Raw genomic sequence first — 15,129 nt, forward strand, 5'->3', positions numbered from 1 at the left:
CACTCCTCCGATAGTACACTGGAATACATTCGTCTCTCCTCCGGCGTAGAAGGTGTAATACACTTTCCTTTCTGCTGCAGTACGGTAAGGCATCGGTTGAGATTGTGACTGTAGCGTAGCCAGCGGTTCCGGCTGCGGAGTTTCTGAAGCTCCATCGCATACCTCTTCAACGACTTGCACTTTCTTAGGAGGGATTGGAAATCGTGAATCGGACGGATGTTTACGACAGACATTTTCAAAATGTCCGGGCTTCTTGCACCGTCGACAAACTTGATCTTTCGCGGGACACAACGGTGATTTGGACATGTGACCTTGTCGACCGCAGGCGAAACATATCCTTGCATCTTTATTCCAAGTCGACGCCGCTGTTGGGAATCGATTAACAATTCGCTCTTCCCTGCGCTCCTTTCGTGATTTCATTGTATTTTGCACTTTGCAAACTTCCCCATATGATGATTCAATGACTTTTTTCTCAATCTTCAGTTCCTGTTCTTGGACTCGAACGCTCTCAATCAATTCTCCAAGTGTTTCAATATCACGTAACGATTGATCTTTCTCAAGAATTTTCCGCCGAAGTTCATGAGAGTTACAACCTTCAACGATTACATCAATCAACATTATTTCCTCCAATACGCTCTTAACTTCTGGTGAAAACTTTTCCAGTCCACAGTCCTTCAACTGCTGACGCAAACGTAAGACATAATGAGAAAAACGTTCGTTAGATCCTTGTTTCATGCTTCGGAGCCGGTGCCTTTCAAGAACATCTTGTTTACGCGGTTTGAAATACGCGTCCAAGCAAGCCACGGCAACATCGTACCAACGCTTCTCTAGCAACACTAGCGGAAAATCTTCGGTGCCTTCAAGCGTACTGAAAACCTTCTGTAGCTGCGGCCCGCCCAAATGTAGCATCTTCGAACGCATCATTTTCTGATCATGGACTTGACATGCCTCAAAATAATACTCTAGTGAGCTCTTCCACTCTTGCCACTCTTTGGCAAGTTTGCCACTTTCGATTTGTTCGCATCTGAACATCGGGATCGGCCGGCTTTCTTCCATCTAGAATAAGATAAAAGAAAACGCGGAATCCAAATCATTTTCACACCAATTACCGTCAAGGATCATATACCAGAACTTCAAATTTCATTAAAAATGACTCCCAATTAAGGGGACACGGGAGACCGTGTTATTTTCCCTATCTTTCGTCTCACTCTAACAATTATCATCAAAACTTTGTGGAAGCAAATCTCGAGTTTTAGTGAACCGATGAAGCTGAAAATGTATCGGGTTGTGCACTACATATATAGAATCATAGTGATACATTTTTCGCATCGATATATGGAGTGGTTCTTGAGATTTGCTTCTTGAAATGGATAGGGTGATTATGATGACGTCCCGTGCGGCCTTAAGCACTGGGCAAATTCCATCTTTCTACTTTCATCATTGGCATTTTCAAATGAAAGCTCTAATCATAGCTCACTTTTCTAACCCCTCTTCAATTTGTCATAAGTATTTTCAATCGAAACTCCAAATATGGCTCTGAATCTCACCTTTCTAGGCTCCCTAGCTCTAGGAACTTCAATCGTGCCCCTGCTCCGATACGCAAATTTTATCTTTATACCTTTGTCATTACCATCTTCTATTGAAGCTCTAATCTTCACCTTTCTAGGCCCCCTAGCTCTAGAAACTTCAATCGTGCACCCTGCTCCGATTGACATTTTTTTTTTGTCTTTATACCTTTGTCATAAGCATTATCAACCAAAGCTCCAATTACAGCTCTAATCGTCGCCTTTCTAGGCCTCCTAGCTCTAGAAACTTCAATCGTGCATCCTGCATAGATTTTCCCATAAACTTCATTATCACTACCAGCAGCAACTGGGCCCTACCACAGTTCCCTCAACTAGGTCCTCTGACCCTAGGTACAAAACCGGGCACCCTACCACAGTGCTCACCCTTAGCTTTGCTGTCAAGCTTAACCGCTCTAACTAGGCACCCCGCCAGTGTTCTCTCCTAGGCCCCCTGGCACTAGTTACATTTACCGGGTACCCTACCACGGCAAACTCCTATTTTCTTAGCACATTCAATTCGAATCCGGCCCCCTGCCGCGATTATTCCTCTCGATTCCATTGTTTCTCGAATCACACTGGGCACACAACCACATCATTTCTTGTATTCGTAATATTTGTCGGGTCACCTACCACGGTCAGTTTTTTTCCATCAATGAAGGCCATACAACCAAATTTCTTATAAAATTAAAACTCTCTATAAACTCACTTCGATATCTACTGCCATTTAATTAACAGTAAAAAAAAAGTTTCAATTCCACACCCATCCATTCATTTTCCAAATTGAATTTATCTTTCCACTTTCAATAATTTCAAACATGCTTCAAAATGGCCGGCTCTAGTCAAACTGGTTCAAAGCTGTAACGCAATCACTACACGCGGTAATTCCGCCATCTTTGAATTCCAAAGACGATAAACTGATCTCCTCCCGTTTTCAACGAAATGGATAATAATCAGTTAAATCACATATTTTAAAGATAAATACCTTATTAATTCCTTTTCGCTCGTCGCCAAATGTAGGGTTTTGTCCAGGGGGTTTTCGAGGTAATTAACCTCACGATATCTCAATGGCAGAAACACTTCACAACACGTCGGAAACACACTCCACGAAGAAACACTCCGTTCACATCAATCGCCACACACTTTCTGACCTCCACCTCTCCGGCAACCGAACACAGTTCTCAATCCGGTCATCATCGTTGTTCGTGCAGTTAATCAAGGTGTCTTTAGAAACAAGGTTTTTATATTTATCTTCGGACTCTACAGCCAGTTTTCCAATGATTTTTGCTATAAAATCCAATAATTCGAACAATTACGTTTATTTTTGTCATTGGATCCAATCTATAGATTATACTGGTAAGCTCTGATAGAAATTCAGTTGAAATATATACACTTAACAGAAATCATAAACAGTTTTTATCCCTTTTGAGTTCAGAAAATTGTTGTGCCATAAGTTCAAAACTCTTCTAAAATGATATTTTTAATCAATGTAAACCAAATTTTCATTCTAAACAACAGGTAAATGTTAATTTCGAATTTGTCTGTAAAAATAATTTGAACTACGAACTTCGTTTTACAATAAAGTACCCTAAACTACGCTGTACATACCTCCACATAATTGATGTCATCGTAATATTCAATTATCTTTGAAATAATATTTAAATTATATTCAAAATAGCACCCTATTTTGCAATTTATAAGAAAAATACAAAATAGCTTGAATGAGCAGAAAGCATTGATACACTATTTAATAGAATATATCCTGTTGTTTTCATCATTTTAAAAACACGTTTGTGTTGCGGTTATGGCAATAATATTTATTCTATAAATCTCTATAGTCATGTTTGGTAGTAAAATGTAAATTAAAAATGATAATTATGCAATGTTTTGATAGGAACATTAACTATGGATTATGTATATACATTTAGAAGTCAAACATAAATAAATTGACTAAAATTTTTGGTTTTGGATTTGTTATAAATATTATATTACCTAAGATTCAAAAGTATAAGTTGTCGATATCCACTCATAGCTACTCTAAAACTGATTATAATTTTTTGAAACTTGTGCAATATTCGCAATCATCATTCTTGAGGAAGTGATGATGAAAAAAATGCAATTTATTGTTCGACTTACCGAATATTTTAGCAAAAAACATGGGAAAACTGGTATTTTTCTTAAATTTTCTTAAGTTTCAAATATATCCGTTTATAAATTTTCCAAATGTATTCTACTGCATCTGAACAACACAACGAAGAGCTTAAGTAGTCATCTAGTCCATTAAAAATTAGTTTTGAATGCTCTATATTTCTTTTTTGTTAGGTGTACGAATATGGAATTGGGTCAATTATAGACACAATCTCAATACTTTTCCATTATTCCAAAGATTTAAGCAAATGAATACAGTTTGTAATTGCCAAACAATAGATGACACCTATAACCTTCATTATTGATAAAGTATATCGAAGTCCATGCACCATTTAATAGTTTTATACCAACTTGATATGAAAACAGTGCCCCGTACGAAAATGAAATTGAGCCACTGTAGGTCCATTCTCGAGAAGTCCAATTAAGCATTTCACGGCGAAATTATCTCTCTTTCGTTCTTCAACAAAACTTGAAAACAACGGTGTCAGTACCTGTCAACTTTGACAGGTACTGGCACCGTTGTTTTCAAATTTTCCGAATGAGGGAAAGAAAGCGATTTTTTGATGACGTCACCGTTCGGATTGAAACATTTTGCTTCAATTCAGTTCCAATCTAGTACGAAAAATTTGTAGCATCATCTTCGGCCGCCCTGACGGCTAAAACGATACGTTTCGTCCATCTTGTTTCTCCATCCGTCAGAATAAACTTTTCACCACCCAATCCAATAATTTTCGCCATTTCTTTCATTGCGGTACATTTTTCGCAATTTTCCTGATAAATCGCCTCGTAAAAGTGTTCAAGTTTAGATCCATTTACACATTCACCTGCGTAGAATCGAAATAAAGTGAAAAACCACGGGAAACTGTTCCGATTTGTGTACAAAATCGGAATAAAAGTGAGCCACCAAAAGAGGGAAGCAGCCGGGGGAGTGTTTGTGCTAGAGGTCAGAGGGAAATCTTTACCAAGATAGGGCTTTCAGAGACGGCCGTAATGGACATCATGGCTTCGAACCTTCAACAGCAGCGGGCCATCACCGAGCAGTTGAGGCGGGAGGCCGCGATCCAGCGGGTTCCGGTCACGCAAGCCGTGGCCGACATCGTCAAGTACGTAACGGAGCACGAAGCGGAAGATTGCCTGCTGGTGGGCTTCTCCAGCCAGAAGGTGAATCCCTTCCGGGAGAAGAGCTCCTGCCAGATTCTGTAAGGTGACGGAGAACCCAGTTCCCAGTCGGAAACAAGGAGCGGAATCTCAAACGGAGGAGCTAATGGCCAACCGAATAATGGTGAGAACAAATTTTCCGATTATGGGAGGGGTGGGAACCTGACGTCACCGATGCTCGTCGTCGTCGTTATTCTTTTGTGTAATCTATATATAGATGTTTTAGCGAAAATGCAATGGGGGGAACGGTGTTCCCCTCGTATATAGATAGAGTTCGCTTGATGTCATGCTAGAGAGGAGGGAGGCATTTCGAAATCACACTGGAAATTGGAAACAGGAAATTAGTTTGTAGGCAGCAATAAACAGGTTGAAAGCCGTTTGGAATAGGCATTTCTACCATGATTCACTTTCATCCCTATCTGCATCCTACATACAATGTTGAATCGGAGAAAGTAGATTTTATCAAGCTTCTGAAACTGTACGAAATTGCCAACTAGAAAACCTAACTATTGCTACTACTAGAAGAGAGGAACGAAAAATCTGAAACAATATACTATTTATTGAATGTTACTAATCGAATCGGTATATCGTCCGGAGCGTTGCATTTGAAATTTGTGGCATTTTTCCTAGCAGTTGGCAAAAAAGGATTTGTGGAGAAGAATTGCAGCAGCAGCAAACGAAAATGCTCGCATCGGATAAATAAATCGTAAACAAATATTTATGTACTGTGTAACGAAAGGAACCACTGTTGTAGGAGTCGTCATTTTGTCCGAAATGTCCTTTAGATTAGGCTAGCTAATAGATTTTGATTTTGGTTCCATAAAAATAGGTAAGTACATTACTCGACTGCATATAAAACTCACTTGTTAGGTTTTGGTTAGATCTCTAAGCAATAGAAGTGCCTCAGATGTTCCATCAAAGTTTAGTTGGATCATCCGATAAACATTCGGTTTTCGATTTGATCAAATCTAGTTCCAGTCCAGTTTTTTTTATAGTCGTATGCATATAACTTCAATCTAAACCAATGACTGTATTGTTCATTAGGACGCTGTTGAGTTAGAAGTGTTTTGCAGAAGATAAGCATAGGAATTCATTTACATTTTATGCAACAAGGATATAGTTGAATTAATTAGAAATTTCTAATAAATTAGTCTGTTTGATTCATTTTAGTGTATGCGAACGATACGGATGGCGGATTGACCACCTATAGTACTCGAATCTAGTCTGTGAGTGACTAGAGGTTCTAGTACTGGACTTACCGCTGTGTGATCGTGTAAAAAGTGAATACCGTAAAACGGGGTAACTTTGATAATGCGGGTAACTGATAGTGCGAGACCCACAAAATATTGAACGAAATAACGAAGTTTGTGTTAATCTGTTAAGGAAAACGAATGCAAAAGTAAAGAGTATTAGTATGAGACTTCATGTCTAAAAAAGTCATACCGGGTACCCCCGTTGGTTTGACCACATTTAATCTGAACACTTTTTAATCTGTCCCCCGCTAATTTGCACATCGTTCAGATTGAAAATGGTTCCAACGTCATTTAGCTCATGGAACGGAGTGAAGTGAGATGGAATGCTGCATTGAGGCAAAAAAAACTTAATAATTTCTTAAGGAATAATTATGATTTGGCGCCACAACGATTATTGTTGAAATTTTTAAGTTTCACTTATGATTTTGGTGAAGAATTTCATTACTAAATTTCATAAGTCAATCAATGGAAAATAGTAATAAGTGCAATGATAATTGCCTAATTAAAATTATCAATCACTGATAACGGTTTTTTTTTATATCAGGCGAGCTCAAAAATTGACATGTTTTGATAACATGTGATTCTAATCCAACATCAAAAGCGGAGCAGTTTTTCTAGCAATTGAAAATTGTTCACAGTAATGGTTCTTAAATATTTCAAAGCTCTCACTTATGAAACTTATGATCCCATTTTCGAAATGGTTAAGCGTTCAATGAAACCATATTTTGGTTGATTCATAAGTCATGATTTATGAAAAATCTAAGTATTTTTGCCTCAGTGTGTGGAACAGAACGCAGAATCAACAGAAAACGGTGAAAGAGGTAACCAGAAACACGATACTAGGGTGACTAGATGTCAAATTAAAAATAAACCCCGATGGTTTACATGAGGTACCGTTCAAATTAGCGGGGGTGCACGGTAATGAGTTCGTCACTTATCCATGACAGCCTAGTTAGGGATCGTTCAAATATTACGTAACGCAACAGGGAGAGGGAGGGGGTCTTCCGTAGTGTTACGGTTCATACAAAAATTTTAAATTTTCCATACAAAAGCTGTTACGTGGGGGAGGGAGGGGGTCTAAAATTGGCATATTTTGCATTACGTAATATTTGAATCATCCCTTATAGTAGAACATGAATTCGGTCTCAAATCTCTTAGCGAAAACCATTTTTACAAACTGGGATCATTTTTGTAATCTAAGTCAGAAATTTCCATAATAGCGTCAAACGCCTAGAGGTATGCAACGCCCTATGAAGGCTCCATAATTTATTCATTTTGTTCGATTTATACTCCATTATCGAAGTTACCCCAAAACAGAAGTCTTTCGATTATATGAAAAATAATATATCCATTCAGAATAATCTTTTGGCAATCTATCAACCTATCGATAGCTACACACTTAGCTCATTTTTACCGGAAATCGGAATTTTACCGTAATCTCAACCGCCGAACAGTTCGGTGAAATAAAACACCGTAATTTTGTCGGAATTTGACGGAATCCGGTGAATTTTTACCGAATACTGTAGAAATTTACCGTACTCCGTTAATTTATTTTACCGAACTGTTCAGCTGTTGAGATTTCACAGGAATTCGTAAAATTATTTAGGTGTGTAGGATGTCAGTACTCATTTTAAAAATATAAATTGTAATTCTTTTAAACAGCATGCATAAATATTGAAGTTTTCTTCGAAAAAAACTATCAAAAATATCCCGTTTTACGGTACCTACAAAATGTGCATTAGTACTGCGAGTGATAGCTCCAACCCAGACAAACAGACGTAACACTGATGGAATTTCTGTCGACCACTCATTTAACGATCATTTCAAATTCGCTATATTTTAAACCTCAAAAGCAAGCGCGCCCGCATAGTTTTTCTACGTGTTCGAAGTATCACACTATCGCCATCTAGGGTAAATCGTCAAATGTTGAACGGTTAAGATAGACGTTTTTTTGTTATTTGATTTTCATGAAAATTTTGATAGAAAGGTTGCTAAAAAAGCATTCAACACCGTAGATGATTGTTTAACATTATTTCTGTAACAGCTTTAGCACGGTAATGTCCATTTTTAATTGAAAAAATATATATTTAAAAAGATAATTCTATACCCATTTGTTGAACACATACATAACCCATCTTATCCTAATGTTGAACGATTGTCGCTAAATGTTGATCGTTTTACTCCCGCATTCATTCAACTTGCAAGTTCGCGCTCCTCGCCGGTTGTGAGGCAAGGGTTAGGTCCGCGAAGCACTTTCCCTGACCACTCTGGGCTGAAACGGAAGTGAATCGTCCCCTACGACACTCCATAGACTTTAGCGGCTCCTCCTAATGTACATTATTTTCGACATTACATCATCAATCGCGAGATTGAGGTTATACTCCGGATAAATCGGCTGCCGATGCGTAATTTCAATCATGGTGTAAACAAACAAACGGTGATGGCATTGATGCCATTGTGAAGATAGTGAAATTCGAAAAAAAAAAAAGAATCAGAATGGCTATGGGAATGGGATGCAATCAATTATACTTTTCTGAATCGCGTTTTTCACCATTGCAACATACACCATTATAGGATTTTTTATAATAATTATTCAACAGATATTTAAAGCAAAAAACAATACTATATTGTGTAATGCAATATTCCATTTCAATATAGGTGTTTGGTACGAAAATAAAAAATCTGGCAATACTGTTGATGAAACAAGCCTTTCATGTTATGCTAGTGTTCAACAAATGGAAAATGTACGTGAAACGAAAGTGCAATTGCAAATGATTTTATGTAATTAATAGATACGAGTAAATTGTACGGATGTTTAGAAAATAACTAAAGTAGACTTTAACTAATATCGTGAATAGGTGCTTAACCCAATATACGTAGTATGTTTTACCACACAGCTTATTTCATAGCAGCCCAAGCTTAAGTTATTTTTTAAGAGAATTGAAATTTTCGTTCCACCTACCGATAAAAATTTTCAATAAATATTTCGTTTCAGAAATTGATGTGCTAATTAAATTTATTGTGTCCAATAGTACAGCTAACTTACAAAATAATCTGTATAGTTTATTGAAACTGTTTGAAAATGGTTCAATTTCCTGTTTTAACATGGTTTGTACAGATCGTTCAACATTTGGGTAGCGTTCAACAATTAGCGAGTTACCCTACAGCTCAACAACAAAACAATATTTCATGCAACTAAAGAAACTATAAGCAAAGAAGCGAAATGTTCCAATTGGAATTCCAAGTTTACTGTCAATGTCATTCCAATCGAGCAGGAGACTTGTCAAACACTTTTTCACACAAGCTGAAAACGGCTCACACAAAAATGTTACCGCCCACGAAAATTTTGCTTCTTCTGAAGTAGCATTTTTTCTGAATACATGAGTGTCGATTGCAATTTTCATGCTTTGCATAAAGAATGCTCTACTCATTACATTGGTTTTCCACACATTCAGTCAATTTTTCATTCGTTACCCAAACCTGTGAAAATTCAACACATAAAACCTGTGACTCACTTTTAGCGTGGGATTCGTCATTGGCAGTGCTGCGTAATAGATTTGGCATAGTTGCTAGCTGATTTATTTTAAATATGATCAGATTTCGTCTCTTTATAATTTAGACTCTTTACATGCAACATGCTCACCAGATGAGGATTATGTATGGGCACAGCGCAGTGGGGTTTGAAGAAATTTATTCAAAGTGGTACGTCTGTTACGTTATACTTAACAATGCATTACGGGAAAGGATGATGGGAACTTTTTACTAACTTGAAAATAACATTCGAATTCATCAGTGTGCCATATTATTAGTGAAAGAGAAAATCTTTATAAATAAATCGATCACTAATTTGCGTAACTGTTTCCTAACCTATAAAAGGTGTGCCCCTAATTGAAACAGATCCTTACTAGGGAGAGATAGTTGAACTATTTAAATCTCCCGTAGACGCAACATTGAGTGATTTCAGAATCTATCCAACATCACCATTGATACCGATATTGCTTTTGAAATACTAGAAGGGTCGGTGTTCCCTTAGTGGACAGTCCCCTATAGTCGCGATTTTTACGGCCGTTTTGCTATAAATCTTTTCAAAACATTTTTTGACATGAAGGTCAGGAGCTATTTATCTAAGTACCATTGATACACAGCTTGATTTTGTTCAAAAAATGATCGAAATAATTAGTTTTGCTTAAAATTTAAGCTCCCTTGCGCCTATAGTAAACCTATTGTTCCTATAGTAGCTCTACTGAGAGAAACTATTTTTATTATACGAGATAATTGATGAATTAGGAACTTTTTTTACATCAAACGAAAGCTTTTGATCCACACTTTGTAGGAAAAATATAAAAGTTTTGTAAAACACGGTTTTGATAAGTATTTTGTCAACGCCGTGATGCTACTGCTACTATAGGAACAGAAATTTGAAATAGTGCTATATATTATAGGCACATGTGTTTCTACAGTGGCACACGTGATAATAAATACAAAAAAATGAGTTTTCGTAGTTTTCATATTTTTTCCACAAAACCAAGATAAAAAGCTTTCAGGTGAGGTAAAAATAATGATGCTAGCGTTATTTTTAGATTTTATACGAATTTTTGTTATTAGCTATGCGGCTATTGGTACATCGACCCTAATTGAAAACTAGTTTTCACCCTCATACTATTTTGCAAATACAACTTTAAATTTGAAAAGAGTAGCATTCGCAATCACAACGTAAAACTATAGGTAAAGAATTCCTGTTTCTATCAGTCCCCTTTTTCGCGATCTCTCCCTATCGTATGCAGGATTACCTACCAGTATCTATCATTTTGCACTTCCCCATTATCCAGAGTCATAGATAAACTGGTTTTACCTGAATCGCATATCCATCTCCGTTGTCCCTTCCAATCCTGCCAGGACAACTGACCATAAGGACTGTTTTTCCGTATCAATCGCTTACGGATCTCGTTCGGCCGGAGGGACCTCAGCCGCTGAACGCTGGACAAGTCAGCTTTGCGCAGTGGCGATATCGTAACCAATGAGGTTTAACCGAGGTGCGATTATTGCTAGTTGAAAACTAATACCAATACCCCGCCTTGGGGACGTGAAATACCGTCCGCTACGGCAATTTTTGACAACCCCGAAAGGGGTCATAAACTTGTAAGAAAAATAGTCCATATCCAGCGACTCTTGGCATAATTTGATAAAAAAATTCTATGTGCTATGATACCTGAATAATGGTGCAAAATAAACCATTTCACGTTGAAAGATGGGTTATCTAACGTGTTGAGATCGATTTTTACCAACTTCACTGGGTCATGCGCTATAGCGAATTGAAATGCGACAAAATAAATATTCGATCTTCACAAGTTGTTTTACACCTTTTCAACGTGAAGCAGTTGTGGGTGCTACAGTAATAGGTACATTACTTACAATTCGATACAGACTCTCCATTAATCTCTCGAGAGACTTCTCAAGGTTTCTTTAGCAAAAATCTTAGAAGAGGCTTTTGGGAAAACCTATGGTGAAATTCTCGAGAATCTCCTCGATAAATTATCGCAACAATCGCCAAAGAAATTTTTGTTATGTTCAAAGTCATTCAAAAGATTTTCTAGGAATGTCTGAAAATCTTACTAATTTTTTTAACATATTTTCCGAATTTCAATAGGAATTTCTTGCAATATATTCAGGAATCCAGGTTTGGAGCATGTTTAGAGGGGTTTTATCATGCACTACTATCCCCCAATCTGATCAAAGTTGTAGCAGTATACGATAAATAGTCTCTTATATTGTGCAGCATATTATGATAGTTACAGAGAGCGATACGTGAGAGATTCTCTCAATTTTCTCAGGATTCAATCCCTGGCTGTGAAAGAATTCTTGAAGAAAAATACAGTTAAATTATGGAGGAATCCAAAAGACTTCATTGATTTCTCGAAGTTATTCCCGGGCAATTTTTTTTAATGAGTCACAGGTTTCATTTCATTACAACCTTTTGGAGATTTTTTAAAGGAAAATGAGCTTTGGAGTAAACCAAGAATAATCCCAGAACAGTTACCAGGAAGCATTGGAGAACTATGTGTTTTTTCAGAAATTAGCATTGAAAAGTTCTCGAAGCAATTGCAAAAAAAAAACTAAATCGACAAGCCAGCAGAAGTGCAGATATAAGGACATGTTTTGACCTTAGCAGCTCACTAAATAATTATTTAGCATAAAGTAGGGAGAAAGTTCGATTCGAACTTGTTTTGAACTTTCTAGATGTTTATAAATGCATGAGCTACTTTATCGTGAATCAAGTTCTTTTAGTATCAGTTATGTTCTCTTATTCAGCGATATAGTTCCATTGGAACTCAAAATCGACTGGAATTGAACTTTTGAGTTCATTACTTAAGTAAAATCCGAACTGGTTACTTGGGCCAATCCCTTTAAAAATTCCGTTCGTAATTCTGGGACGAGTTCGAGTGTAAATGCCTGAAGAAATGTTCTAGAGGGTATGCAAAGAATTGCATCGAGGTACTATTAGAGAAATTGTTAGACGAAAATTTGGAGGAAAATTTCGATAAACATCCTAATATATGGCTAAAATGGATTATTACAAAACAAAAAAAGAATTATACATGCTATTTCCTTGCATTGCGGAAGAACATTTATCCAGAAATTCCTACATTCATTTATGGAGGATTCTTTAGATATTTTTCTAGTAAAGGGATAAAAAAGTAGATTGGAGTACCTTGTAACTTATAATTCCGCCCTAATTCCTATCTAGGGTAGAAGGGACTCCAATCTACTCTTTTGTATCTCTCTTGAGGTTTTGCTCAGAGGATTCGAACATATTAATTTTGTGTATACAAGGAACAATGGCTGTTGGAGCACCCCGCCGATATAGTTTCAGGTGAAAACCACACTAGTTTTTTTTAAGTAATTAGAAGAATCTGAAAACTACAAACTGCTAGAATAAGAAATTCAGTCAAGTTAAATACCTGACGTCACCAGACTAGATACTAGTGCTAAATCCGTTGCTTAAGGAGCAGATAAGAACGTTGGACAGTTTCTAAAATGGATTTCGAGAGATTAAATCGAGATTATTATCTGTATACGAAGCTGAATGGTGTTGATGAGTATGTATCGACACTCTACGTTAATGATCTGTTGGTGGCCGGCCGTATCGGAATTTGAAGATGTATGTAAGAAGACTGACCGTGGCGAGCTACATTTTTGTGGGATGATTCTCAACTACAATGGCGAAGAAGAACAATGGCAGTTAGGGCAAGATTGTATCATCGAGAAAACAAGGTAATTTTTTAAATTAAATTTTATTCCTTTTATCCCGTTTGAACTCTTTCAGGACTTATTCAATGTGTATATTGTATGGGCTGGATACGTGAATTATTGTCGACTTGTGGAGTCATTTGTGATGTTCCCCGCCATCGTTGTGCGAATAGAGCTTGAATGTCGGAGCATTGTGAAGTTTGTCAATTCATGGAACAAAATTCTCCGGCGAACGTTAAAAACCGTCGTAAGTTCACCCTATGCTACACACCCCGGTGATCACAAGCCGTCGTACGTATGATTGGACCTAATCTGAAGGCGAGAGGTTTCATTTCATCGTGCGATCAGAGTCCCCATGGCGTAATCCTGAGGAGACAAATTGTCGTCTCAGCTCTCGTAGTAAACCAAATTGAAAGCCTTTCGTCCAGCATTCACCTCCTCCGCAACGATAATTCGGCCATACTTTCTGAGACCTTCATCGCTTTTGCCATACCAGCAGAATCCGCGAACAAGGAACTTCGCCGAGCTTCGAGGAGGGAGTAGGCACAACGATCGTCTATCCTCCCTCGCCGGCATCGACCGGGTACGTCCATCATTGTCACATCGAGTCAACGTCACCAGTAATCCTGTGCAGGTAGGTGGAAACTTTTTACATGTCCATGACTGGTTTTCTATGAAATTCGTTGCGGTAAAATGAGTCAAGTCCAACCCAAATTAATATAGATTTCTTCCGATCAGTTAAATTATATATTGAATTTTGAAGTTCGGAAGGTTCGTCAAGTTGAAAAGTAAGTTTGTTGAAGCCGTTTACGAGACCCCTAAGGAAAAAGTCTAAAAAGAGCAAAGCAAAGTCGGTACAATTTGGAACGACTCAAGCTACCCGAAGTCGCAACAGATTACGCGCAAAGTCTTGTAGCAGCGTTGCCGGATGAGGGAGAGCTCATCATAGCCCCTCTTGGAGACTGCTGGAGTAGTGTCAAAGCAGCCATTAACAATGCAGCGGAAGGGTTCGTGGAAGGAAATCGATGGAATGGTTGATTCGACGAGGAGTGCCAGACGGTTTTGGACGAGAAGAATGCAGCGCGGGCGATTATTCTGCAGCAATGTACCCGTCAAAATGTGGAACGATACAAACAGAAGCAAAAACAGCAAACCCATCTATTTCGGGATAAAAAGAGCCGCCAGGAAGAGTTGGAGTGTGAAGAGATGGAGCAGCTGTATTGTTCTAAAAAAAACGCGTAAGTTCTACTAGAATCTACAATACATTCCGCAAAGGCTTTGGCCGCGAGCCTAAATGTGTCGGGATAAGGATGGAGGTATCTCGACGTACAACCGTGAGGTGATTGAAAGGTGGCAGCAGCGCTACGATGAACACCTGAATGGTGCAGAGGAGGAAGACCAAGGCAGCAGAAAGAACTGATGAAGCCACAGTACGGCTCAACAAATTTCGTCAGTCCACTCAAGAACAAAACGAGCCCATCCGTCCAACATCACGGCCGTCTGAAAGCGGACTGACATATTGACCCTCCTCTGAGCAAACGCTCAACTGCACCCGGATTAACACGGCAATCGACCAAAAACGGCTATGAACAAATGGACATCTCTTGGACTGAAAAAAGCATTCCTGCGTGTTCTTCAATCTACCTGCGAAAAGTAGAGAGCGCAAAGTGACAGCGTAACATCAGATCCAAAAATAGATTAGGTAATATTAGGTGAAGGTAATTAGGTGCTCTAGTACATCAGTCGAATTGATCCTCGCT

At 38.1% G+C, this 15,129-nt stretch overlaps 1 protein-coding gene across 1 annotated transcript; it reads left to right on the forward strand.

The window, feature by feature from the left end:
• The first annotated feature begins 4,383 nt into the window (after positions 1 to 4,383).
• LOC5574674 (guanine nucleotide-binding protein subunit gamma-1) lies at positions 4,384 to 13,671 on the forward strand. The gene is made up of 2 exons (XM_021853812.1): positions 4,384 to 4,992; positions 13,446 to 13,671. Exon 1 carries the CDS (start codon positions 4,701 to 4,703, stop codon positions 4,911 to 4,913), a length of 213 nt encoding a protein of 70 aa, XP_021709504.1. The 5' UTR covers positions 4,384 to 4,700; the 3' UTR covers positions 4,914 to 4,992; positions 13,446 to 13,671.
• Positions 13,672 to 15,129: the final 1,458 nt, after the last annotated feature.

The sequence above is a fragment of the Aedes aegypti genome, chromosome 3 (assembly GCF_002204515.2).
Source record: "Aedes aegypti strain LVP_AGWG chromosome 3, AaegL5.0 Primary Assembly, whole genome shotgun sequence".
NCBI lineage: Eukaryota > Metazoa > Arthropoda > Insecta > Diptera > Culicidae > Aedes > Aedes aegypti.